At 64.3% G+C, this 26304-nt stretch overlaps 1 protein-coding gene across 4 annotated transcripts; it reads right to left on the bottom strand.

The window, feature by feature from the left end:
• Positions 1-842: 842 nt before the first annotated feature.
• FLNC (filamin C) lies at positions 843-26276 on the bottom strand. 4 transcript variants are annotated; one of them, XM_070071287.2, is made up of 49 exons: positions 25665-26276; positions 21566-21814; positions 20004-20101; positions 19726-19876; positions 19516-19634; positions 19230-19307; positions 18940-19102; positions 18599-18799; positions 18292-18354; positions 17222-17359; positions 16766-16892; positions 16506-16642; positions 16192-16385; positions 15992-16105; positions 15360-15503; positions 15117-15240; positions 14845-15005; positions 14494-14584; positions 14230-14399; positions 13927-14044; positions 13580-13842; positions 12630-13227; positions 11997-12170; positions 11752-11914; positions 11409-11569; positions 10713-10880; positions 10510-10633; positions 10202-10358; positions 9922-10111; positions 9739-9762; positions 9375-9622; positions 8979-9077; positions 8616-8715; positions 8184-8324; positions 7797-7925; positions 7529-7702; positions 6878-7039; positions 6595-6798; positions 5997-6149; positions 5777-5899; positions 5410-5652; positions 4972-5241; positions 4735-4872; positions 4347-4462; positions 3412-3544; positions 3139-3315; positions 2762-2980; positions 1912-2121; positions 843-1768 (listed from the first exon to the last, which is right to left on the bottom strand). In XM_070071287.2, the coding sequence occupies exons 1-49, from the start codon at positions 26017-26019 to the stop codon at positions 1581-1583; spliced, it is 8244 nt and encodes a 2747-aa protein (XP_069927388.2). In that variant the 5' UTR covers positions 26020-26276; the 3' UTR covers positions 843-1580. The 4 variants fall into 4 exon arrangements, with proteins under 4 accessions (XP_069927388.2, XP_069927392.2, XP_069927390.2 ...); XM_070071291.2 differs by lacking the exon at positions 8979-9077; XM_070071289.2 differs by lacking the exon at positions 18292-18354.
• Positions 26277-26304: the final 28 nt, after the last annotated feature.

Raw genomic sequence — 26304 nt, 5'->3', positions numbered from 1 at the left:
GCCAGGCCCACCGAGCAAGGCGGGTCCTGGGCCTGCTCAGCCTCTCGGGTGCTCTTGAACTGAGTCACTGGCACCCACAGAAGGGCCTCCTGGCCAGGAGCTGTCTGGCGGCAGAGGCCAGATCAGAACGGTGAATGCAGCCTGGGCCGTATGGAGGCTGGGTTGCTGAGCCAGGGAGGGGGCCAGGCAGCTTCCTGTTGGCCAAGAGGAATGGGGGACGCATGAGGCCGAGAGGAGGGGTTGGAGTGGATGGTGTGGAGTGGGCACACTGCCTGAGTCGCACCGGTGGAGGGGCTGGCAGTGAGCCTCCTGGGTCTCGGCCTGGAAGAGTAGGTGTTAGCCGGGGGCAAGAGGGAGCCACAGAAAGGCACAAACCACAGCCGGCCACAGTGCGTTCAGGGTGCCCCTCCTCCAGCTGCAGCCCAGAGGGTGGGCTGGAGGGAGCTGGCCAGGGCCGGGGGAGCCTAATGGAGGCGGCTGGTCCAGGAATCCGGGCCCAGGCAAGCTCAGGGCTACAGGTGGGGGTAGCGCAGGCCCAGTCTGATCCAGACACTGAGGACAGGATGAACTAGAACTAGCCATCTAGGGCAGTCTTCTAAGACATGGAGTCCCCCCACCCCTGCCCCGTACTAGCCACCAACCCTCTAGCTAAGGACCAAGCCCTCATCCCCAAGCGGCCATCACAGGTTCTTCCAAGCATTAGGCCAACAGCCCAGATCTTGCCCGAGCCCGGGCCTGTCCTCTGGGGATGGCGATCCAGCCTCCGCCTGCCCAGGACCGCAGTGTCGAGAGGCTGGAAGGCCGCCAGCCCGGGGCGCGCACTCACAAGCAACAGCCGAGCCTCTGCGACAGCCGTACTTTATTTGGAGTTTTCTACCTAGGCAGCTCCCAGATGAGCCGCAGACATGTGCAAAAATCCCCCCAGAAAGCTGGGCCTCGCAGTGTGTAAAAAAGGCCCCCCATGGGGCAGAGCTGTGCAACCGTAAAAAAAAAAAAAAGGAAAAAGAAAAAACGGAGAGAGAAATCAGTCCCCTGGGAAGGCTGGGCGGGGTGTGCATCGCTCGGGCAGTCCACGGGCTCTCGCTCCGGGTCTGTTTTCTTCTCTGATTGTGCCTTCTTTTCCAAGTCCTTCCACGCTGGGGATGTGACCACCAGGGGGGCCAGACACAATCCTCAGAGCAGGCCTTCCCCTCCCCGCCCACCCGGGGCCAGCAGTGTGGTTGAAGGATGACATCTGTCACACACACAGACACCTCCAACAATGTGCTCACCTGGGGACTCAGGGCTTGCCCAACCCCCTGTCCAGCCTTTGTCCCCGGGCCTGGCCCCAGTCTGCCCTCATGCCACGTTCAAGGGGAGGGACACTGTCCTGAGACAAGACAAGGCACTCCACCCATCAAGGGCACGGCAGCAGGGTGGGGAGGCTGAGCCGTTCGCTGCACACCCAGGGCAGGCGTTGGCAGTGTCTCATTCCACACGTGTGCATCTGGGTGTGGCGTGTGTGTGTGTGTGTATGTGTGTGTGTGTTGTGTGTGTCTGGCCGGAGGAGGGGGCGGAGGCTGGGGGAGGCACTTCTGGCATTAGGGCACATTGACTTTGAAGGGGCTTCCGGGCACGCTCTCGTCGCCCCACTTGACGATGAGAATGTAGTCCCCTTTCTCCTTGACAGTGTAGGTGACGTTGTACACCCGGTTCCCCATATGCTTCACATACACCTCCTCGCAGGGGGTCTTGGGCCCGTGCACACCCACCATCATCATGTTGGTGCCTGGAGAGGAGGTGGAGGGACACACTCACACTGGGCCCCCGCGGCCCGCACCCTGTTCCTGGCTGCTGCTTGCTCCCACCCCCAGCCCCTGCACACACGAGCCCACCCCGAGAGAGCACGTTCCTCTCCCCCCTCAGGCCTGCCTGCTTTGCTGCAGTCCACGGTGAAGGAATTCTTCTGACCCACAAAGGCCTGGGACAGCCCGGGGCCCCGCGTCACCACCTTGCTGGCATCCGAGGAGAACTTGGGGATGGAGCTGTAGCTGGAGCCACGGCTTGAGGACGACTTGGTCACGGTCTCCACCAGAACCGTGGACGTTTCATGAAGGCTGTGGCCTCCAGACAGCCGGGGACCTGCGGGGCAGGGCGGGATGTGCACGAGCCTGTGAGAGGGCCTCCCTGCCCCTCCCCAGGCAGTGGGCCCCCAGCCAGCACTTACAGCCCTGCGGGACTCAGTCCCAGGCCACACGGCCTGCACCAGACGCCCGCCTCCCATCCTTAGGCCGAACGCCTGCCTAAGCTACCAGCTGCAATCTACTCTCTCAGTCTTGGGCCTGTGATGGCTCTGTCTCTCAAACCTTTAGGCTCTGTCTGCAAACTCAAGTAGCTCACAGAGTGAGGGACCCGTGCTTCACAAAGGAATGCACGCCCAGGGCAGCGGACCCTTTGGACAGCCTCAGCTAAGTATTCACTGTCTCTTCTTGGAAGCAAGAAGTGTGGGAAGCCAGGAGGGAGTAAAGTTAAACTCCAGCCCGGGGAGCCACTTCGGTAAAAGATTAACCAAGTGGTGGACATCGAGTGAAGAGACTGGATTTCTGAAGATGACTAGCTGTGAGCCCGCAGAAGGTGGAGCCGAGCCCACCTCTGACCCGGGGAACTTGGCTGTGATGTCTGGGGGCAGGCTGTGATGGGGGTGTGGACGGCCACTGAAGTTGTCCAGGCTGCACTGGCTGCAGGCTGGGCTGGATGGACTTCCTCCACCCTGTCCACTCACCTGTGACCTTGGCCTTGAAGGGGCTGCCCACGATGTGCTGGGGGCCACCATACTTGATGGCGATGAGGTAGTTTCCAGGGGCCATGGGAGTGTAAGTGACCACGTGGCCCTCGGGACACTCCCGACAGTCCAGCTGCACCTTGGAGGGGCCGTCAATGGTGACAGACAAGGCCCCTGAGCCGGCGTTCAGGGTGTTCACGATGAATTCTGATGACACGCCTGGGGGCCAGAGGGAGGAGGGCTGTAGGCAGGCAGGGTTTGCAGCCCACAGCAGGCACCTTGGGCAGCTCCGTGAGCACTGACCCCACCTGCAGGGCAAGGCAATACAGGACTGCTGGCAGAGCACATGCAAATCCGTCCTTGTCCCCTGCACTCACCAGTGGTGCCTCCCTCGAGGCCAGGACCATAGGCTGACACCAGGCCTGGGTCCCCAGCCTGGCTTTGCTCCCCAACACGGATCTTGAAGGGACTTCCGGGGATGTGGGCTCCGTTGAACTTGACATCGATGGAGTGGACCCCATTCTCATGGGGGATGAAGCGGATGGTATGCTTGTCTGCGGGCAGAAGGTTGGTGGGTGAGCCTCCTCCTCCCCCACCCCTCCCCAGAAGGTCCTGGCCTGGCAAGGGTGACAGGGGCAGGGCCAGCTCACCACTGTCTAGCTCGGACACGTAGCACTCCTCCACGGCCCCCGAGGGTGTGTGCACCCTAGCGTCAATCACGCCCCGTGCACCGTTGAGCTGCACCGCGAAGGACGCCGGCTGATTCACCTTGAGCCCCGTCTCCTGCAATGGCCAGAGAGAGAGGATGCTCAGACCCCCAGGAGGGCCAGGGCTAAAGCTGTCTTCCCTGTAGCCCAATGCTGCTCCCACTGTTAGCACAGCCTGGCCCCTGCCTGCCAGCCCCAGTAGCGAGAGAGGAGGCAGAAGCTGGTCTGCAGGCCTCTACGTCCACCTGCTGTGAGGAGGGCACCGGCCTAACTGTGCTGGGGACGCTGCGAGATGAGAGCTGATGTGCCCCTGTCCTGGCCGAGGAAGGGCCGGGTGGCAAGCAGACTTGGTCAGTGGTGTGGGAGCAAGTGCTCGATGGTGCTTGCGGACTGCAGTGCCTGGAGCTCAGAGAGGAAGGCGCAGACTGGCCTGGGAACGCTTCCAGGAGGAGGCGGACCCATGCTGTGCGCGTTCCCATGGGCCAGAATGCAAGGAAGATAGCAGCTGAAAACCGGCAGCCGGGAGAGGACGCTGGCTGTGAAGGCCACACGCACTCACAGCAGAGGAGCCCTCAGCCTGTCCGATTTACTATTTTGTACTGATTTTCTATTTCTAGCCTCATAAATATGGGCTCTACTGCTAAGAACCTACAGAAGGAGACAAACTCTGTCTTGAGAAACGACAGGTGGCAGTAAGGACACAGAGAGAACCTCGTAAAAGGCAGAGACCAGGCATGGAGCGAGTGGGTGCCAGGCGAGCAGCAGGGACTGGGTCTCCCCCACGGCCTCCGCCTGGCTGTACAGGCAGCGACAGAGAGGGGCCTCAGCCGGCTGGCCCTCCCAGAAGCACTGCTAAGTCCCTGTGCTAAGGCACACACCTGCAGGCTGGTGACCGTGAGACGGCGTGCGTCGTCCGAGAGGGAGGCCACGGGCACCACAAAGGGGCTGTCCGGGATGTGCTCATCGTTGAACTTGATGGAGACCTCGTAGTCACCTGGGGAAAGAGGCCAGTTAGCACAGGCCCTGGGACGGGATGTGGGCACACAGCCACCCCCACCTCCACCTTATCCCCAGGATGGCTCCTTGGGCGAGGGCTCAGCTCTGGAGACAGACCGCTTTCCCAAGGGTCTCAGGGTGGGAGGAAAGGGCAGGGACCCCAGCTGAGGGTCCCAGGTACCTTCTGCCCAGCCAGTGAGCAGACACCCAGTCTGGAAGGTGAGGCAGGCCCAGCCTCCCCTGCCCGCTCCCCTGAGTGTGGACACCAACCTGGTTCCTGGACCACGTAGGAGACGCCACAGGAGCCATCTTTGCGATCCTCAAATGCGATCTCTGCCTTGCTGGGGCCCTCCACAGCGATGGACAGGCCCCCGGCGCCGGCCTCTCGGGTCCAGATGCTGAACTCAGCTGGATTTGGGGGAGCAGGGCAGGAGTGGCCCCTGAGTGCCAGCACCCCTCACACTGGCCACCCTGACCCCGTGCCCCCTCCCGGCCCCTTCCCCTCACCTGGCACGCCGGCCACACCTCGCTCCAGCCCTGTGCCTCCGGCCCGCACCTTGTGGGCTCCGCCTTCACCCAGCGGCCCCACGGTGAACTGAAAGGGGCTGCCGGGCACGTGCTGACCGCGGTACTTGACAGTGACCGTGTGGGGCCCCATCTCCTGGGGCACAAAGCGCACACTGTACGCGCTGTCCTCCCCCTCGACCAGCTCTGCAGCCTCTGTCTTGCCCGATGGGCTGGTCACCTGAGCTGTCATGTCCTGAGAGCTGACCTCACCTGCAGGGCGGTGGGGGACGGGGAGGGGTGTCAGGGCGGCAGTGGCTCCAGCCCTTTCCTTCCCCTCCAGACCAGGCACGGCTGTCTGGCGAGGCCCAGGTGACCCCACCCCACCTCCGTGTCTCTGGGGAGGAAGGGCCAGCCCCAGCCCAGCGTGGCTCTGCTCACCCTCCTGCTGCCGCGTGATGCTGCCAAAGGAGCCCAGGCGTTCCCGGCCCAAGAAGTCCCCGAAGACAGCGGGGAAGGGGTCCCCGCCGACCTGGGTGGACTCCTCCACCCGCACCTCACGCTTGGTCTCCCCGCCCCGCGTCTTGCTGATCTCCGTGCGCTCCGTGCGGGTATACGTGTGGCTGCTGCGTGTGAAGGTACGGGTCAGGCGCTCCTGGGCGGACACCATCTGGAACCAGTTGCCTGGGGGGACGCCAGTGAGCCAGGGTGAGAGGAGGGGCACGGTGAGCAGGCAGGACCCAGACCCTGGGCCAGGCCCCTCTCCTCCAGCCCGCCCCGCCCTGCCCAGGCCCTCCGTGGCTCTCACCTGGGATCTTGAGGTTGAGGTCACAGGTGCTGCCAATGGTGGCGATGGATGGCGCCTGCCTACGCCGGGTGATGCTTTCCTTCATGCGACCCTCACCAGTAACCTTGACCGTGAAGGGGCTCCCTGGAGTGGGAGGATGGATGGGTCAGACCCCTGGAACACTGCCCCCTCACCCCCGCCAGCTGCTGCCCCCTTGTGCAGCCTCGGCCCACAGCCTCACCAGGCACGTGCTTGTCCGCAAACTTGATGTTGATGATGTAGGTGCCAGGCTCGGTGGGGCAGTAGGTGACTTTGCACGTGCCATCCTCCATGTCCTCACAGTTGATGTCCACCTTGCTGGGGCCTTCAATACTCAGCCCCAGACCCCCGTAACCTGGGAGGAAAATGAGGGACACATCTCCCTCAGCTCCGTGCCACCCATGCCACTTTGCTCTCCCTGCCCCGAAGGGCAGGATCTGCCCAGAATGGGTACCCAGTGCGTATTGTAACCTCTGACACAAATGGCTCAGTGGGAGGCGGAGGGTCGAACCAAGCACTGCTCAAGAGGGCCATGGGACAGGCAGTCTGGGAGAGTCCCCAAGGCCTCTCGGATCCCAGCAGGTGAGGGAGAGACAGCTTCCTCTGAACCGTGAGACCTGACCTGGGGACATTCACCTTCCACTGAATGGGCCGGAACTGTGAGTCCCAGTAGGAGTGGGCCAGGAAGTTCTGGGAGGAGCCTGTGGCTAGGGGGTGCCAGGCAGGCAGGCAGGACAAGAGCCCTCCGGAGGCGCCGGCTGGCAGGTGGGTCTCGGAGGAGGGAGGGGGAAGAGAAGTACCTGCGTTCCGCGTGTCCACGATGAACTCCGACACCTGGAAGGTCTGGCCCTCCGACAGGCCCTTGCCCCAGACGCGCACCTTGCTGGCGTCCCCAATCTCAGACGGCCCCACCAGGATCTTGAAGGGGCTATTGGTGACATGCTTGCCGCTCTTCCGCACGCTGACCACATGCTCCCCGACCTCCTTGGGCGTGAAGGAGATCCCTGTGGGGAGCGGGGTGTCAGGAGGGGCCTCCGTCCCCACGAGGCACGCACATGGTCCCCGCCCCGGGCCCGAGCTCACCGATGTGCCGGTTGGGCAGCCGCTTCAGCAGGCAGGGCTCCTCGTTGCCCGACGGGGCCCGGATGCTGGCGGTCAGCTGGCTCAGGTCGCTCTCGGTGATCTTCAGTGACACATCCGTGGAGGTGCCCACGTTCAGCTGGGACGTCCTCATCGAGTCGTCCCCTGTTGGGTCGGGGGGGGAGATCGGGGTGTCGGGCTTTGTGACTCCAGGTCAGACCCTGCTGGACTCAACAGGCTGGCGGCCTGGGAAGGCCCTTCCCCCTCGGGGGTGGGGGAGGCCTCAGAGCTGCACCGGTTAAATTCCTACAGGAAGCTCTGTGTGGATTCCAATCCCGGATCGCCTGGTGTCACAGAAGCAAAGCACCAGACTGGGCCACACAGGCCCCTTCCTCGCTGTGTGGCTCCAGTCGAGCCACTCAGCCCTGAGGGACAGGTCCCCTCATCTGTCCAAAGGCCCTGCGACACCCTAACTCTCAGGGGTGCCTTCACCGAGGAGGTGAGATGACCCATTTTATTTAAAGTGCAGAAGCGAGTATGTGTTTCCTGCCTGCAGTGGAGACTGGCGCGTTCCTTACATTTACCCCCTCCCCCACCCGAGGGGCCTCTCCCCAACTCCCCTGCACATCGCACGCGTCCACACGCACGCCCCACCTGTAATCTTGGCAGTGAAGGGGCTCCCCGGGATGTGCTTGTCGTCAAAGCGCACAATGATGCTGTAGTCCCCGGGCGCCGTGGGCAGGTAGGACACGGTGCAGGTGCCGTCCTTGTTGTCCTTGCACGTGATCTCTGCCTTGGATGGGCCCTCCACAGCCAGCGACAGACCCCCTGGAGGTGGGGGTGGGGCTGAGGTCAGAGGTCCTGCCTTGGCCCCTGCACCTGGCTCGGGCCCCGCCCCACACCCCGTCTGCAGCCCCCTCACCTTCCCCAGCATCTTTGGTGACAATGGTGAAGGTGGCCGGCTTGTTGACCATGCCGTGGCTCAGGCCTGGCCCGTAGGCACTGACGTGGCGGCTGTTGATGGCGTCCACGTAGAACTGCAGAGGGCTCCCTGAGAGGGGAAGGGGGGTTGAGTCAGCCATAGGGTCAGGGGCTGCCTGGGCCCCCACCGGGCACCTGCATCTCCCAGCAGCCTCCCTGTTGAGCCCAAAGGGAGAAGCCCGTGGGTAGGAAGCCTGCCTCCCACCAGGACTAAGCTCCTCAGCACCTCCGTGGTGTCTGCACACAGCAGGTGCTCAATTAACCAAAGGCAGAGCTGAAGCCACCGTGGTTCCCGTCCACCCCCCACCACCAGGCTGGCCCGACTCACCGGGGATGTGGTTGCCGTCGTACTTGATCCCCATGTGGTGTAGGCCCTTCTCGGTGGGCGTGTACCTCACCGTGATGGTGCCGTCCTTGTTGTCGGTGATGTTGGGCCGGGCTGTCTTCCCGGACGGCATCCGCACCTCCCCTGTGGGGCACACACAGCTACACGGGGGCCCTGGTTTCCTAGCACAACCCTCTGCTGTCCCAGACCATGTTCCTGGGTGGCTCTGCGGCTACCCCAGAGGCCGGGCACCTGCCAGGAGCAGTGGGACGAAGCAGCCCCGGGAGGCAGACAGCTCTGCCCTACTTGCTGTGTGGCCCTGGCTGGCTCCCTTCCTCTCTCTCGACCCCGGTTTTCATCTCTAGGTCAAGGGGTTGGGCCTGAAAGAGGGTCTCTGCCCTCCGAGCCCTCGTGCCTGGGGCCCCAGGGCCCTACCTGTGAGCTCCCCTTTCTGCACCGTGAAGGGGATGACCAGGTTGAAGGGCCTCAGCATGGACTCCAGGGGCTCCACGGGCACGACTGGCTCCTCCGTGGCCTGCAGGGGGTGAGAGCAGACGGTGAGTGGCTGGGGAGGGCCTGGGCCCAGAGTTGGAGAGAGCGAGGAAAGAAGAAGATGGTTAATGGTGAAACCAGAACAGCCTGCAGGAAAGGTGCAGCCAGCTACAGGAGAGGGGGTGCCATGTCCAGCCTGACTCCTGCCTGTTCCCCAAGAGACCCCCACACCAAGCCCCAGCCTGCGGAGAGACAGGAGGAAGAAACGAAGGAAGGGCAGGAGAAGGAGGCGAGGTGCGCCAGTACCCAGTGTGGGGGGCAGGTGCCGGGCCGGGGAGGGGCGCAGGGCTGGCGCAGCTGCAGCACCTCGGAGGGCTCCTCCACCTGAGGCAGGGGATCACACGCCTGGGGAGGCAAGGCACGGGGGGCACAGGATGCGGCCGACTCAGCGCGGCCCTGGGTGGGTACCCCAGCTGCTCCGCCCTCTGGGGGGCCTCCCCCTCCTGCAGGGCTGCCCCTGGGGACAGTGGGGCTGAGGGTCAGACAGTTCTGTCACAAAGCTGATGGCCTGGGCTACACTCAGCGCCCCCTATGGGACGCTGTGGGGAATTCAGGGAGCACTGGGGGCCCTGGGACCCAGCAGGGATCTCTTGGTCCCTCCCCTCCGGCCACGCCCAGCTCTGCGGTCTCCCCGGAACTTACCAGCACGTGGAAGGGGCTGTTGGGGATGTGCTCGCCCCCGAAGCGGATGGTGATGACGTACTTGCCCGGCTCGGGCGCTGTGTAGTAGATGTCGAAGGTGCCGTCGTGGTTCTCGACCACGTCCACGTCGAGCTCTGCCCCGTCCGGGGTGGACACCGTGCACGTCACCTTCCCCTTGCCCGCTGCCTTGGCGTCCACCGTGATCACGGTCTCCTCCCCGATCTGGATGCGGGGGCCCAGACAGGCACCTGCCACGCAGCAGAGCCGGGTCAGGGGCTGCGGGTCCCCAGGCCCAGCTCGGCCCCTTCCCCGCTGCCCTCTAGCACCTCAGCCCCTAGCAAGAAGAGGAGAGGAAGGGACTCACCCAGGCCGTGGCCTCCAATGGACACTGGAAATAGAGAAGAGTGTGAGGCCGTGCTGTGCTCAGGTCGGGGGTGGGAAGGGGAGCCAGGGGAGGCGGGGGCGAGGGCCAAGGGTGGGCGCCCTGCATGGCGTTCCCCTGGGGCTGGGTGGTAGGCAGGGCAGGGGCCGTGGGGCGGGTGCTCACCTGTGACGAGGCACTTGCTGGCATCCCCAGTGGGCAGGGCGTGGATGCGGAAGGGGGAGTAGGGGATCTCGTCGCCGCCGTACTTGATGGTGATGGTGTAGCGGCCACTCATGTCGGGCAGGTAGGACACGGTGTACGTGCCGTCCCCGTTGTCCCGGATGTTGGCCTTCTTGGGCTTACCCTCAGGGTCCTGGGGCCGGGTGAGGGGGGGGAGGAAGCAGAGGTCAAGTTCTGTCTATGCCCAAAGCCCGGCTAGCAGGTGGACTGGGTGTGGACTCACCAGGATCTGGACGGTGAGCAGCCCCTCACCGGCATCGCGGGCATCTATGGTGAACTCCACAGGCAGGCTGGCTGGGATGCCGGCAGCGTTGAGGCCAGGACCGCTGGCCCGCACCTTGCTGGCGTCATGGGCTGGCAGCACCTTGATCTTGAAGGGGCTGGGGGCGGTGGAAAGGGATGGACTGTGTTGGCTGGGGCATGACGAGGCTCAGGCAGATGGGCAGGGCTGTCCCCACAGCCCAGCAGTGACCCAGCAGAGCCCACCCCAGAGCTCAGCCATAGAGCTGGGAACCCGAGGCTGGTCCTCACCTGCGTGGCACCTCCTGGTCGGCGTACTTGACCGCTACCGTGTAGGGCCCGTCAGTGGCGGGGGTGTAGTGGACAGTGTGGGTGCCATCCCCATTGTCACGCACCTCCACAGGCTCGGCCACACCTGCGCAGGGGGCGCAGGGTCAGCAGGGCCTCCTGGATCCCAGCCCCCCTCCCAGCACCCTACCCCAGACAGTCTGTACCTGTGGGTCCCAGCACAGCCACCTGCAGGGGGGCCCGGCCAGCCTGACTGCAGTCCACGGTGAAGGTCTGGGGGACGCGGGCCCGGACGCCGGCACCCAGTCCTGGCCCCGAGCACTTCACCTTCCCAGGGTCTACCACATCCTTCACCGGCACCCGGAACGGGCTCCCTACAAGGAGGAGGACATCGGCCCTCACCCAGCTGCTGGGGTGGGGCCCCTGACACCCAGGCACCGCGCAGGAGGCACGCAGGTGCCTGCAGTGCTCAGGAACTTGCTAAGAAGGTATGAACAAGGATCAGTGAACTTGGCCGCAGACAGAGGCTGGGCAAACCTTGCTTGGCTGGGTCACGGGTAAGAAAGAGGCCTTCCTGAATTAGGGAAATGCTAAAAGTGGAATGTGGCTTAAAAAATAAAACGCAGTTTTGACACTGTGGCTGATATGATAAACAAATATGGAAATGAGATCAAGAGGACAAATGTCCAGTATTGGTTACGCAGTAATTGAAGACATGCAAACCTCAGCACTGGACCTGCAGGAGTCTAGAGGCGTTCTCTGCTGACAAGGAGAACGAGGGGGCACCAGACTGTCCCCACAGGGCCAGCGAGAGTGGCCCGGACTGTGTCTGAGTGACCAACCCCACAATGAACCTGGGGCTCCAGGTAGGCCCCCGCTACCCTCCTGGGCCCCCCGCACACCTGGGATGGGCCGCCCCCCGAAGGTGATGTTGACGTCGTAGTCGCCGGCGGTGAAGGGGATGTACTCCACGGTGCAGCTGCCGTCCTTGTTGTCCTTGCAGGACATCTTGGCTTCCGAGGGGCCCTCGATGGCCAGGCCGAGGCCTCCGGTGCCGGCCCCCCTGCAGGAAGAGGGCAGCCTCCTTCAGCTGCGGTGGAGGAGCAGGGGAGGGGGCGGGGCCGCTGTGACGCTGAGGGGAGCTTGGCGTGGGGGTGGGGCACCCAGAGAGGGGCGAACAAGGTCAAGTGGCCAGGCTGAGGGCGGTCAGAGGCTCAAGTCAGGCTTGGGCCAAGGGGAAGGTACCTGGTCTCCACCGTGAAGCGGTTGGCCTTGTTGACCAAGCCACCCTCCAGCCCTGGCCCATAGGCCCGGACCCGGGTGGGGTCACAGCCCTCAGTCACGCCCACGCGGAAGGGGCTCTTGGGCACAGGCACGTCATCATACAGGACCTCCACCAGATGCACACCTGGAGGCGAGCGCCAGAGTCAGCCATGGAGGGTACCCCCCCGCCCCACCCCCGCCCCCGCCATCCTGAGCGTGCCCCTCACCCTCTTCATAGGCTGTGTACTGCACACGGTAGGTGCCGTCTCCGTTGTCGGTCAGGTAGGTGTCCGTCTTGGCGCCGGAGGGGTTGAGCACCCGAGCCGTGATGTGGTTGCCGCCCGTGGCTGTCAGGGACCTTGCGTCCACCGTGAACTCAGTGGTCACCTCCCGCAGGACACCTGGACCCCAGGACAGGCGCGCTCAGCGTGGCCCGGGGGCAGCCTGCCCACAGCGGGTCCCCCTCTCTGCAGCCCTGGGAGCTGCGAGCCGTCTCCCACAGCCTCTGCCCTTGCTGCCCTCACCACTCTCTGTCCACTCCGGGCATCCCAGAAGGCTGTGGGCCCTTGAGGCAGGCCTGCTCACCCCCTGCTGGTGCCTCCCTAAGATCCCCCATAGATCTCTTGCTGCCCCCTTTCCCCAAAGCTCTCCCTCGGTATTCGCTGGAGCAGGGGGGCGGAGCCTCTCTGGATGAGGGACCCTTAAATTGATGAATGAAGGGATCTCCCCAGAAAAATGCTTTCTCACTCGCTCAGTGGCTTCCCTGGGGTAGCTGGGGCCCCTAAGGACTGGACTGCCTTCACCCAGCCCTCGGCTCTATTCCTCCCCTGACCCTCCACTCCAGGCTCTCTCTCACTCACCGTGCGGCTCCACACCAGGCCCCGAGACCTTGACACCACTCGTGTCGACGGCGGGCTGCACGTGGACGCGGGTGGGGAATTTGGGCACAGGGTGGCCCCCATATTTGATGGTGATGGTATAGGTGCCAGGGAAGGCTGGGCTGTAGGTGATGTGGTAGGTGCCGTCGGCATTGTTGTGGATCAGCACCTCGGCCTTGACCCCGGCGTCCGACAGGATCTCGATGGTCAGCTCGGCCTCGCCCGCCTCCGAGCAGTCCACAGTGAAGGTGGCTGCCTCGCCAGCCTTGCCACGCTCCAGGCCTGGCCCGCTGGCCCGCACCTTGCTCGGGTCGAACACGGGCCGGATGGTGGCCTTGAAGGGTGAGCCGGGGATGTGGGCCTCGGCAAACAGGATGTTGATGGTGTACTCGCCCGGCTCCGTGGGCAGGTAGCTGACGGCACACGAGCCGTCGCCGTTGTCCTGGCATTCAATCTTGGCCTCGCAGGGGCCCTCCACGGTCAGCCCCAGGCCACCCGTGCCGGCGCCCTTGGTGTCGATGGAGAAGGGGGCAGGGGAGCCTACCAGCCCGCCTGTGAGACCGGGGCCGTAAGCACAGACCTAAGGGGAGAAGCAGGTGTCTGGGTTCCTTACTCCAGGTCTCTCCCTATCCCCGCCCCCCACCCCTACCACCATGTGAGCCCCCTGAGCTGCAGCAGCTACAGCAGACCAAGGGCACAACAGGTCCAGGAGGGGATACAGAGGTGAAGAGGTGAGACGATCTGTCCCGGGTAATGAACCTGAGACTTAAGCCCCGGATCTGATTCCAAGGCCAGGCTCTTAATAGCTAAATTATCTCCAAGGCAAGTCCTGGTGTGGGGAAGGCCTTGGTCCTGGGTCCCTGTGGCCTCTGTCCCCGTAACCCATCCACGACCAACAACTCCCAGCGGCCACCAGCCCCTGGCCTCCTCACCTTCGAGGGGTCAGGAGGCAGGACACCTTCCACGGCAAAGGGACTGCCAGGCACTGGGTGCCCGTCGTAGGTGATGTCCACCTTGTAGGGCCCCTCCTCAGGGGGCATGTAGCGCACAGCCTGGGCTTCAGCTCCTCCCACCGGCTCCAGCTTGCAGGGGATGGGCCGTCGGGAGGGTGAGGTCATCCGCACGTCCAGCTGGCCCTGACCACCAGCTCCTCGTGTGTTCACGGAGAAGGCCTGCTCCTGCCCCACAGCCACCTCTGCATGGAGGACAGGGGACACCGTGAGCAGAGACTCCACCCACCGCACACCCAATGCCCAGGGAAGCTCTGTGCCCCACTTACTGCTGTTGAGGCCTTGAACTTTGACTTTGCTGAGGTCCAGTGGAGGTGCTACATTCACCACAAAAGGGCTCTTGGGGACAGGGTCCCCACCATAGGTCACTGTCACTGCCATGTTGCCCTACAGGGGACAACAGGAGGTCAGAGCTGGTGGCTCAGGCACAGCCTGCAGCATCCCCTTGGCTGGGGTGGAGAACCCCAGGAGAGTGATGGGAGGCAGGGAAGGGCCAGGGACCGTGAGGTTGGAGGAGGGACCCTGGGGACCCGGGCCAGCCAGGAGGAGGGGGCCAGACAGGGGGTGCACACCTGCTGGACAGCGGTATACTTGACAGTGTAGGAGTAGTCATGATTGTCTATGATTTCAAAGTCCTTCACGGCCTCACCCTTGGCCGCCCCAGCAAAGTGCACGTCCAGCTTAGCCTTGCCAGCTCCTTTGGTCAGCACCGTGAAGTGAGTGGGCTTGCCGACTTCCACACCTGGAGAGTGCACCCAGAGACAGCGGTGAGGGGCCGGCAACCTGCCACCTAGCCCCAACCTGCCACCGGCCACAGCCCCTGCCCAGATACCCACCTGTGCGGTTCAGCCCAGGGCCCTCAGCCTTGACCTTGCTGGCATCATGGGACGGGTCCACCTTGATGTGGAAGGGGCTGGCCGGGATTTCCTAGTGGGAGAAAAGGCATGGTCAGGGCTCTAGGACGGGACCACCCCACCGTGCTGGGCTACACGCTGGGTGGGGATGCCCAGGGGACGCAGAGTGGACAGGGCAGCCTCAAGGAGCCCCCTTGGTTTCCTCTGCGGCTCGCTGCCTGCACACCGGAAGTACTCCGTCCATGTCAGTGGGATGCTACTTCCCTGCCCCAAATGACAGCACCTCTGGCTACCTGCTTACACCTGGGAGACACGGGGCGAGGACTGAGGTACCTGGTTGGCAAACAGCACCATGATGGTGTAGTGGCCGGCCCCTGGGGGCGTGTACTTGACGGTGAAGGTGTCGTTGTCATTCTTGATGATATCAAAGTCAATGTCAGCTTCCGCAGGGCCCACCACACCTGGGGCACACTTGATGCCAATGCTCACGTCGCCTGAGGGGGGAAGCAGGCAGAGGCCGTGAGTGGGGGCTCAACAGCTCCCCCCACCTCACGGGCCTCACTCAGATCCCAGGCCCCAGCCCGTGTGGGCTGGGCTCATCACACCTTGTCCGGCCTCGCTGCAGTCCACGGTGAAGTAGGTGGGCTCATTGGCCTTGAGCCCAGTCTTCTCCACGCCGGGGCCGTACACCTTCACCCGCTCGGGGTGACTGCCCTCTCCCACGTTCACCTGCAGGGAGGGGTCGATGCTCAGCCTGGTGCTCCTCAGCTGGGTCAGTGCGTGCCTCCTCCAGGGGGCATTCGTGGGAGGAGGGGGGAGGGTGTGGGGGCGGGGCTGGGAGGACGCACCCGGAAGGGGCTCTTGGGCACGTTGACGCCGCCCCAGGAGATGATGATGGTGTGCTTGATGGGCTTGGTGGGCACGTAGGAGCACCGGAAGGTTCCGTCACCATTGGGAATCACCTTGATGTCGATGGGGCAGCCGTCTGCGTCCTGTGGGCATCATCCAGGCAAGGTTTACGGCAGCGGCCTCCTGAGAGCACCCCAGAGCGCCCTCTGCTGGCCTTGGCTGGACCAGGCGCCCCAGCACGTGAGCCCAGTGAGCCCCGTGCTGGCGGCCAAGGCCCACCCTGGGAACTAGGAGACCTGGCTGGAGGCCTGCTGTGTAGCCTGCTCTCCCACATCTGAAATGTACTGGTCAGGGGGAAATAATGGGCCTTTCAAAGAGGAGTCATCCTCATGGAGTTTCAAGAACACATCCCTTAACCTCTAGGTAGTCAATGGACACTGAGAAGCTGGCTGGGGAAACCAACATCTTAGTTAATGAAGCCCTCGCTTGGTTGCCCCTCTGCGAGTAGGAGCAATGTGTTTTGTTGAAAGAAAACACGACATTTAGAGCTGCCCCCAAGAGAAGCAGCCCTGCCTGCCTCTCTGTGGTGCTACAACCGCCGAGGGGCAGCAGAGGCTGGGCCATGTCCCACCTGGGCATAAAGCTTCAAGTCTCCCTTGCCAGCTGCACGGGCGTCGATGGTGAACTCGGCTGGCTTGTCCACGATGCAGCCTGTGGGCTCCAGGCCGGGCCCAAAGGCCTTCACCTGTGTGGGGCAGAGAGGAGGGCCGGGTTGGAGCGGGAAGGAGGCCGCCGGCCCCACGCTGGTGCGGTGCAGGAGCCGGGCCGCACCTTGTCCGGGAAGCAGTCGGGCGGGGCTGGCTGGATGTGGGCGATGAAGGGCGAGTCTCGGATGTCCTCATCGTCACAGATGACGTGCACGGCATACTCCCCCGGCTCTGTGGGCCAGTACCGCACGTCACAGGAGCCGTCTCCCTTATCGTCACACTCAATCTTGGCTTGCGAGGGTCCCTCGATGGAGAAGCCTGCGACGAAACGGAGGCGGTCAGGGGGCACGAGAGGCCTCCTGGACACGCAGGGAGGCCCCCAACCCTCCCCCAAGCTCCCACCCCAGGCGCCCCCATGTCCCACACCCCGCCACTTACCCAGCGTCCCCACCTCCGTGCCAATAGCTTCCACCACAAAGTCGGCTGACTTGCCCACTTGGCCAGTCTCCAAACCGGGACCCCAGGCCCGCACCTTCTGTGTGCCTGCCTCTGGGCTCACCTGGACCTCAAAGGGACTGGGCCAGAGAGGAGCTGGTGTCAGTGCCAGGAAGTGCCCCCCACCCCCAGAGCTCGCCCTCCTCCACACCGCCCCCCACCATGGCCTGGATGGGAAGGGGGCTGGGGAGGAGAGCGCTCACCTGCGGGGGATGGCATAGCCGCCCCACGTGATGGTCACCACATACTTCCCAGGCACCACGGGGTAGTACTCGCACTCAAACACGCCGTCCCCAGCCTCACGCACCTTCACCGGCTCCTCCGTGCCCTCTGAGGACAAGGCGGTGGGGGGGGTTGGGGTCAACACTCTGTGAGTCCCCGCTGCTCAAGCCCCTCCAGGACTGCCACCCGGGGCAGGGACCATGGTGTCAGCCCGGGGCGTGACAGCCCAGAGAAGCGTGGGGGAGGGAGACTCATTCGCAGCTTGCTGGCAGGGAAGCTGAGGCAGTTGAAGAAGATAAGGTGCCCAACACCCCCCCTCTGCCTCTGCCTCTCCCTTCCTCAGGGTCAGGGCCCTGGTCCCATCACGCCACACCCTTCCCCACATTTCAGAACCACGCCCACATTTCCTCTCCCTGCGCCAGCCCCAGGGCACTCACTTGGACCCTTGACCGTGACCTTGAGCTCCCCGCTGCCAGCACCCTTGGTGAACACCTTGAAGTCGGCCACCTCTTTCACGCGCACACCCTTGGGCTGCAGGCCCCGCCCAGTGGCACGGCAGGCATTGGGGTTACACGCTGCAGGGAGGAAAGAGGAACGGGGGTACTGCAGGGGCCCTGGCCGGAGCCTCAGCCTCTCCCCACTCTCCCCAGCAAAGTTCTCCTGAGCCCTCACGGGCACAGGCCATGGCCTCATGCAACGCTGTCCTGTGCTCTCTCACGTCCCCCACTCAGCAGGGCAGCTGGGAGCCATGCTGGACAGGCAGCTGGCTGCAGCCCATCAGCCGGTTTCCAGAAAATCTTCCTTCTGGGTTTCCCCCAGCCAGTGCCGCCTGGGACAGAGGCACAGCAGAACCTGCACTGAGACAGCCAGGGGAGGACTCATGCTCACACCCATGACCATCCACCTGGTCACCAGGGCCTTCTCGGAGCCACCACAGCAACCTCCGGAACTGGTCATGCCCCAAGCATTCCACGGTGCCACGGAACGAGCTATTCCGTAGCTCACAGGTAGTGCATGGACACAGCCTGCTACAGAACAGCGAGCCAGGCCTTACCAGTGGCTGCAGGCAAAGAACAGGGGCCTCAGCCAGGCCCGGAGCACAGAACACAGCACGGTGCCCCTGGGGCGCCACCAAACAGGCAATGAAAGAGGCACCACCCAGGCCCCCCAGGAACACAGGCACTCAGACCACCAGGCATACCACGGGAAACAGGCAAGGGCTCGGCGCCTGGGGCCTGCCACAGACTGTGGACAAGGGCGCGGCACCCAGGGCCTGCCACGGAACACAGGCAATGTCATGGAACCTCGATTTTTATCACAGAAATCACCAGACCAGTGGCGAGGAAACCAGAGCTGCCACACAGCACGACATGGACATGAGACCTGGGGCCCGTCACAGAAGGCCACGGAAGGGGCGGTTCCACACTGCCTGGGCCATGCCACACAGCGTTGGGGAGGCCAGTCAGCTATGGCCAAGGCCAGCCCCGCCTCCACCGCAAGTACTAACGTGGTGCCACTTTCTTGGCCTGGTGGGTGATGGGCACGGAGGGGGTGGGCGGCAGCAAGGGTACTGAGTGCGGGGAGAGAACCAAGTGGGAAGTCACCAGGTAAGTCCTCACCCACGTGGCCCTGTCATCCCCCCAGCCCTCCCATGGTGGCCCCTGTCCGGTCCCCACCCCTCACTGATCCGTGCTGCCCGCCCCGCCCCACCCCTGTGGATGCAGTGTTCCATCTCCCATAGGTCTTCAGCCCCGGAACGTGGTGGCAATTCTCTCAGCGGAGGGTTCACTTGGGGACGGATGAAGGGCCCCTACCTTCTGCCACGTGGACCGGGAAGGGACTGCGGGTGATGGGGGCGCCGGCAAAGGCCACGTGCACCGTGTGCGGCCCCTCCATCACAGGCCTGTAGGTGCAGCGGAACGTGCTGTCGCCCTTGTCCTCCAGGGCCACCTCCACCGTGTCCCGACGGCCCTGGGGGTCCACGATCACCACGGCAACATCGCCAGTGCCCGCCCCTGCAGGGGATGAAGGCAGTGAGCGCCCACTCCAGACACACACAGCTGCTGGGGCTGACTGGTCCTGAGACCACTGGGCCCCGGCTCGCCCCACACTGGCAGGGGCTGCCTTCCCGACACCCCCGGGGGCCCATCCCCACCTGCTGTGTAGATGTCGAAGTAGGTGGGCTTATTGGCCACATTGCCCACAGGTTCCAGGCCGGGGCCACGGGCTGACACCTTGTTGGCGTCCCCCAGGGCCATGCCCACGTTCACCTCGAAGGGGCTGCGCTCAATGTTCTGGCCGGCAAAGAGCACGGTCACCTGCGGGTCAAGGGTCAAGCATCACAGGTCAGGGGTCAAGCGTCAGCTGGGAGACAGCAGCTCCGATGGGGAGCAGGCTGAGAGCAGGGTCATGGATGTGAGGGGCAGGACGGTCTCCGGGAGATACCTTGTGTAACCCAGCGACCTTGGGCACGTAGGAGACAGCGTAGGTGCGGTCCTTGTCGTTGTTAGGAACGACCTTGGCCTGTGGGGATGGGAAAAGGTTGACAGCCACAGGGGTCACAGCGTTTCCTGAGTCCCCAGCCCTGTGTGACCCCCGCGGCGACACCTTCGTCAGCCTCCATAGCACAGACAGTGGCTCTGGGAACCACCTCTCGGCCAGGCCCACGGGGGCCCCATGGCTCCGGTTCCAGCCCCAGGTGAGTCCCACTGTCCCACAGGCCTCTGCGCACCTCTTCCGTGTGGCCCTCGGGGTCCTCAATGTAGACCAGCACCTCGCCCAGGCCGGCGTCCGCTGTCTGCACGGTGAAGTGTGCGGGCTGCAGCACGGTGTTGCCCTGCGGCTCGATGCCTAGGGGGCAGAGGCAGAGCCCGGCTCACTCAGGGCGCCCTCTACAGGCCAGGCGGCCAGCGGGGAGAGCTGGCAGGGGCTCGGCACATACCAGGCCCATAGGCGAAGGCCTTCTTGGGGTTCAGCTGCTTGGAGCGGACAGGGGCTCCAGGTTTGAGCTTGGCCTTGGGGAACTGGGACAGGTAGGTCATGACCGAATGCTCGTCCACGTTGGGGTCCACGATCTCCTCGGGTGCAATGACCTGTCATGGGAGGACAGCTGGTACATACGAGGCGCCTTCCTAACCGGCACCCTAGCCCGGTTTCCTTGGAGAGCTGACCTCCCCCCCACCCCTCCTGCACCCCACCGCACCCCATCTGCGAGTGTACCTGGGGCACTCCGAGCCAGTCGTCTGCCTGCTGCATGGCCTCCCGGGCGTTCTGCACGGGCTGGTTGGGGTCCCAGGCCTCCCAGTCGGGGCAGAGGCCTGGAGAGATATGGAGGGAGAGGGTGGTCAGGGGAAACTGGGCAGCCAGAACTCAGAGCATCCGCTCCCCCGGTGTCCCCAGCAGCCGAGGGGCTCGCACGCCTTCCCACCCGGCTCTCAGCTCCTGACGGGCCAGGTTCTCGGGGCTGTGGCCACCCGCTGAGCTACCCATCACTGTGCAGAGGCACTGCAGCCCTCCCTACCAACAATGAGGTCTTTCTGCCCCAGCTGATGCAGGCTGGCACCAGCCCCGCCAGCCGGCCTCCTGCCTGCCCAGGGCCCAGCACAGACCCCTAAACACTGGAAACCCCATGAGGGTGTCCCCCCATCCCAGGCCCCTCTGGCCTCATTTAAGATGCCTCAAGGGTAAGCAGAGGTCAGAGTCTCTGTCCCACCTCTGTCTCTGACTACCAGGTGTCCTCACAGCTACCCTGGGTTCCAGAGCCCTAAGCACTTCCCATGCCAGGCCTTGGGACTAAGGCTCCCTTGCCCTAAGTGCCTGCTTGGGGAAACTGAGGCATCGAGGGGCCTGCTGGGAGAATATGCATTCTCCACCATGGCCATAGAGAGCCCAGCCTCAGGAAGAAAGGGAGACGGCCCGAGGCCTCCGGTCAAGGGGTGCGGGGCTGGGGGGCGCTTGCTAGGGCCATTGCTGGAGGGGGCGATGTGCGCTGATGGGGAGGGGGCGGCAGAAAGGCTGGAATCCGTGACCGGCTGGAACAGCTGAGCTCACCGCTGGCAGCCATGCCGGCTGTGGGCACCGGTTCAGCAGCTGGGAATGCTTCCCAGGCAGTGGGCCCCCCCTCCCAGGCCCTGCTCCCCGGCTGACCCCTGGGTGGGGGAGGATTCCCCTGAGGGGCTGTGGCTCCCTGGAGGTGGGGCTGCCCATCCCAGCGAGGAAGGAGAGATGAGGAACGCTCAGGAGATGAGGTCAGAAAGGGCTCGGGGGGTGTAGGGGGCGCAGGGGGGCTCTTGCCTGTGCTGCCTTAGTTTTCTCAGGGCCCAAGTCTGCCCCGCAGGACCAGGTCATGGCCTACAGCCAGAAAGGGCAGGGCTGGGTTACACCAACCTCAGCCCACATTATCCTGAGCCCAGTCTCTTCCCAAAGCTGCCCCGGGGTCTCACCACACACAACCTTCCTGGAGTCCACCTCCTGGCTGTCCTGCTACCTATCCTGCCTGGGACAAATGGTGCCTGGGAGGCAAAGCACAAGTCCATGGAGTAAGCAGGCAAGGCCCTGGGCTCCAGGTGCGGTTCTGCCACAGGTAAGCACGGCACTGGTCCCCCTTGGACTTCGCTGTGCTTATCTAGAAACTGAGGCATCCTAGACCTTGCCTGTCGCTGCCAAAGCTGGCCTAGCCTTCAGGCAGTCATTGTCAGCCAGAAGAGGGGCAAGCCCCACAGGAGGTCCTGACCCCAGGTGCTGCCCTGGGCCTGAGCACACCCGTGTGTTGGCCCACTCACCAGGAGCACAGTTGTCCACCAGGGCACCAAGAGCTTTGCCATCCTGCCAGTCCCGGTTGAAGTTGGTGATGGGCAGCTGGGGCACCTTGTTCTGGATCCAGCCCAGGAGGCGCTGCTTGGGCGTCTGTTTGCGGGCGTCCTCGTCGTCCTCATCCTCCCACATGGGCATGGAGATGGAGTAGTGCAGGATCAGGGTCCAGATCAGCCCCAGGATGAGCTTCAAGTTCCCATCCACGATGGCCTTGCTGTCTGCAGAGCACAGGGGACACCGGGCTCAAGAGGGCCTCCCGCTCCACCCAGCTCTCACCCACCCGACCCCCGAGGCGGCCTGCACATACGCTCCCCACCTGGAGAACAAAGCTCCTTCTCTCTCTGACCCCACAGCAGGTCCCATCACCTCTCTGGCACCTGAGGCTGGCTCCTACCTGGGCAGTTATCTGTGTGTGTTTGTCCCTTTTGGTTTGGTGTGACTACCTTATCGAGGTATCTATGACATACAACAAACCTCACAAATTCGAGTATAATTCGATCAGCTTTGACAATGGGCATACCCATGAAGCTGTCACCATAACTGAGAGTTATAAACCCATCCATCACCCTCCATGGTTTCCTGGACACACCCCTTTATAAGCCCTCCCTCCTTCCCTCCTGCCTGTTCTGGAACCCCCTCCCCAGGCAACAACTGGTCTTGCTCTCTGTGGCAATACATTGGTTCCCATTTGCTAGAGCTGGATCTGAGTGCGATTGCAGAGAATACACTGTTCTGGATTGTTCTGGCTTCTTTTGCTCTAGAAATTGGGTTTTCTGTTTCTACGCTGGGAGCCCAGAACTTGGTAGGGTCTCAGCAAATACTGGTTGAATGAATACTGTGAAAACTGCAATGGGGAAGACCGGGCAGATCTGGCCTGTTTCACCCAGAAAGGGCTTTTGGAGCAAAGCGGTTCTGGGAGGAGGCTTAGAAGTGACGTTCTCAAGTGCTGGGGGCCAGTGGGACCTCCTTTTGGGGAACCTTGAGGAAGGTTCCCCCGAGATTAGTGGACCTCACTCCCCTCTAACAGCCAAAGGGTAACCTCCAGGAGTGGGTGGGGCCCGTGTGGCTCTCTGGAACCAGCTCATTTGTAAGGGACAAAGCCTGGAGCCTGCTTCTAGGAGGCTGGGAGGGGGCAGAAAGCTCGGCTTGTTTACTGATGTTGCCTGGGAGATGGGAGAGGGTGGGGCATGAGGCTCCCCCTTACATATCCTTTCTTCTCCCCCTCCTCCAGATCTTGGTGTGGGGGGGTGGGGGGTGCCAGGAGACCGAGGGCCTGGGGAACTCCGGCATCCCCCACCCGAGCCCCACCTGCCAGGAAGGGCGAATGGGGGTCTGCCTGGCCCTGGGCCTGGGGCTCTGACTCCTGGGCGCGCGCGCGCGCACACACACACACACACCCCGTCCTGATTCATCCTTCCTTCCCCAGCTGCGCCCCAGCCCACCCCTTTCCCCTGGCTCCACTGCAGCACAATGGTTTGGCAGCTCCCGGATTCCATGACACACTCACGGCCGGCCTCCCGGTGCTTTCTGCTTTCGCTCTCTGTCACACACGCACACACACACACACAGGTCCACGGCACTTTCACACGAGCTGTGACCTGGGGCCCGCCCCCGACAGCCTCCCCAGCTGAGGCTCACGCACCCAGAAGGGCTTCTCGTAACCCTGGGAGGGAGCCCGTGAGGCTGCCGGGGTCGGTGGTTCGGGGGTGTCATTCATATTTGCTGGAGACAGGGCTCGCTCCCCAGCAACTGGCCCAGGGCCAGACAGCAAGTGGTCCTGGCTTTGCGGCAGCAGACTGGCCGGCAGGCCACGGCCCAGAGCTCCACTCTGGGAGCAGTGACCTTCCTCCTCCTCCTCCTCCTTCCCTTCAGAGGCCAGGCAGGCGAGAGGAACTCAACCCCAGCTTCTTCCCTGGTGATAAACCTCAAGCCACCATTTCTCCGCCGGCCTGGGGATACCCCCAAAGGAGTGGGAGGGGCCGGAGAGCCAGCCCCAGAGGCCACCCCAGGCTTCAAGTAGAGGGGAGGAGGCTGGGCTGAGGGAGGTGCTGGGACAGCTGCTGCCCCCTCCGGCCCCTCCCTCGGCTGTTGGCTCCAGGAGGAGGAATAGCAACTGCGGAACAGCTGCGGGACAGAGCTGCTGCTAGGCCTCTTTGTTCGGAGGGGCTGAGGGGGCAGAGGGGGCCTGCACAGGGCTTGGGGGGAAAGAAGGGCACGCGGCTCTTTTAACCCAGTCCTACAGGTGGACCTCGCAGTTTCCAGCTGCTCCCTCGCCTGACTGCCCTTCCCAGGCCAAGAGAAGGGGGGGGGGTCTTTTTGACCCCCTCCCAGGTGTCCAGAGGCTTGATATCAGTCCTGAGACAAGGCAGGGGGTAGGGGGAGGCAGCCCCTTCCCACCACTCATTGGGGCAGGGGGAGTTACAGGCCGCCACACGCCCCTCCTGTGGGCAGTGGGCCACTGCCCCTCCCTGCAGCCTGGCCAGGGCCAGCGCCAGCGGCTGAACTGCTGACAGCTTATCTCACCAGGGAGCCAGCCACTTGGCCCAAATGGGGCCGGCTCCCCTTCCTCTCCCTGGAGGAGCCCAGGGAGCCTTCCTCCCACCCCCAAAGCAGCACTGGCTTCTTCCCCCTCATCTCCGGGCTGGCCCCTCTACTGCTGAGCCAAGGGGGCTGGAGGCTCCGCTGTGGGGGAGGGGAGAGGTGCAGGGGGGTGGGGGGGGAGGATGAGGCCCGGAGAGGGGCTGCAGCCCCCGCAGTCGGCAGGGAGGGAAGGCGGAGCAGTTTGCTAAAACGCTTGGCTTGGAGGAGGCCTCTGGCTGTCCCCCAGAGACCCCACCTGGGATCCTCAGTCCAGCCTTTCGATGCTAGCGTGCAGGGGGTGCCTGCCCCTCCTGTCGCCGCCCTCAGCCCCACCCCCACCCCTGCCCTCGGGCTTGTCCTTCGGGAAAGCTCAGAGACATCTGCTGTGTCACGGAGACAGCTATTTCCAGGCCAGTGCAGGCGGCTGGGGGGGGGGGGCAGTATTGGGACAGGACGAGGTAAGGCCTAGGGAGGGGACTGGACACAAGGCGAAAGGCCCCGAGCTGACCTCAGCTGCTAATTCCGGAGGCCCAGAGATGGCCCTGCTGGGAGAGTGGGGGTGGCCAGACGCCCACTTCTCTGGAGAAATCTTTGGGGCAGCCTGTGGGGGGGGGGGGCACCTGGCCCCACGTGAAACTCCCCTCCTGGAGCCCTGGGCTGTGCCCTTTGCTGTCAATCACAGCAGGGCTCTTAAGAGAGGGTCACAGGAGCAGGGCCTGCCCAGCCCATGCCGGGCCGAGGAGACGGGCGGCCGCTGGCCACTCAGAACCCACGCCGGGCTGTGGGGCTTCCCGGCCTAGAGCGCCTCCCCACCCCCACCCCCACCCCCACCGACACACCTTCCAAATCTGGTTACACTCAGTGACTTCCTCCCTTCCACGGGCCCTCCCCTCCGCCCGGCAGCCGACCGCCAGGGCAGCCAATCCCTGGCTTCGGGGTGGGCTGGACGGGCAGGAGCCCCCTCCCCGGCAGGCTGCAGTCCGGGGAGGGCAGGCAGGGGTTAAGGCTCCCAGCCCTAGCTCCAGGCCTTTTTAGGTTTCTGAGGCCGGAGCCCAGCCGCTGAGCACCGAGCGCTGAGCCCTGGCGTGCGGGGGGCCTCCCGCGGCTCTCCCAGACGTGGTGGGGACCTGTCCCGAGCCAGCTCCTCCCGTGCGGAGGACCTGGCAAACTAGGAAGCCATTTGCTTTGTTGAGGAGGGACGCCCCCAGGGCTCAGCCCCGGGGCCCCGGCCCCGTGCTCTCTCCTGCGTGGGCGGGGCTGCCCCCGGGGAAGGGAAGCGGGCAAGGGTGCGCATGGGGCGCTTGCGAGCTGTGCACTCAGCTGAGGTGAGGTCTGGACCCCCAGGGACACCCCGAGAGCGCTGTGGAGGCAGTGCCCGCCGGTCGGGGCCGCCCCCAGCTGCCCCCAGTGCCCTGTCCCGGCGGCCAGCACCCGCGTCCCCGGCCCCCGGGACAGCCCCTCCCCCTGAGCCTGTGCCCCCGCACTGACCGATGGACACGAGCTTGATGTGCTCGCGCTCCAGGAACTCGAGGGCCACGGACACGTTCTCCAGCTTCATCTGGCGGAAATTGGGGCGCGGGTGGAACTTGCGGTACATGCGCTTCTGGCTGAGCACCTCCAGCAGCGCGATGAGCCGCAGCCCGTCGCTGAGGTCGCGCTGCAGGTCGGTCAGCCGCTTGCCCACGCACTTGAGGTGCTCGTTGCACCAGCGCGTGAACGTGTTCTGCTGGATCTTTTTCCACGGCGCGTCCTCCGCCAGGTCCTTCTCAGTGGACGGCATCTCGTCCGCCTCGTCGCCCAGGCCGAAGCCGGCGGGATCCGCGTAGCTGTTGTTGTTCATCATGCTGGCTGGCTGGGGTGCGCTGTCGGGGCGCTGTCGGGCGCTAAGCTCCTCTCCAAGTTCTCGGCGGGCCTCCTCGGCTGCTCGGGGCCGCTCTCTCTAGCTCTCTCCCTCCGGGGGCGGAGCGGTGCTGGGGAAGTGCGGGCCGGGCCGGGCCGGGGGGTTTAAGAAGCCCGCGGCCCCCGCTCCACGTCAGAGCGCCGGCCTCCCAGGAATGCCGCCCGGGCCGCGGTGGGGGCCGCGCGCGCCCCGCGGCCCCGCCCCCGCGCGCCCCTCCCCCGCGCGCCG

Source organism: Oryctolagus cuniculus, chromosome 3 (genome assembly GCF_051225735.1).
Source record: "Oryctolagus cuniculus isolate XC-2025 breed Fujian yellow rabbit chromosome 3, ASM5122573v1, whole genome shotgun sequence".
NCBI lineage: Eukaryota > Metazoa > Chordata > Mammalia > Lagomorpha > Leporidae > Oryctolagus > Oryctolagus cuniculus.
The sequence above is the reverse complement of the archived record's forward strand: the minus strand, read 5'-3'. Positions and strand labels throughout refer to the sequence as shown.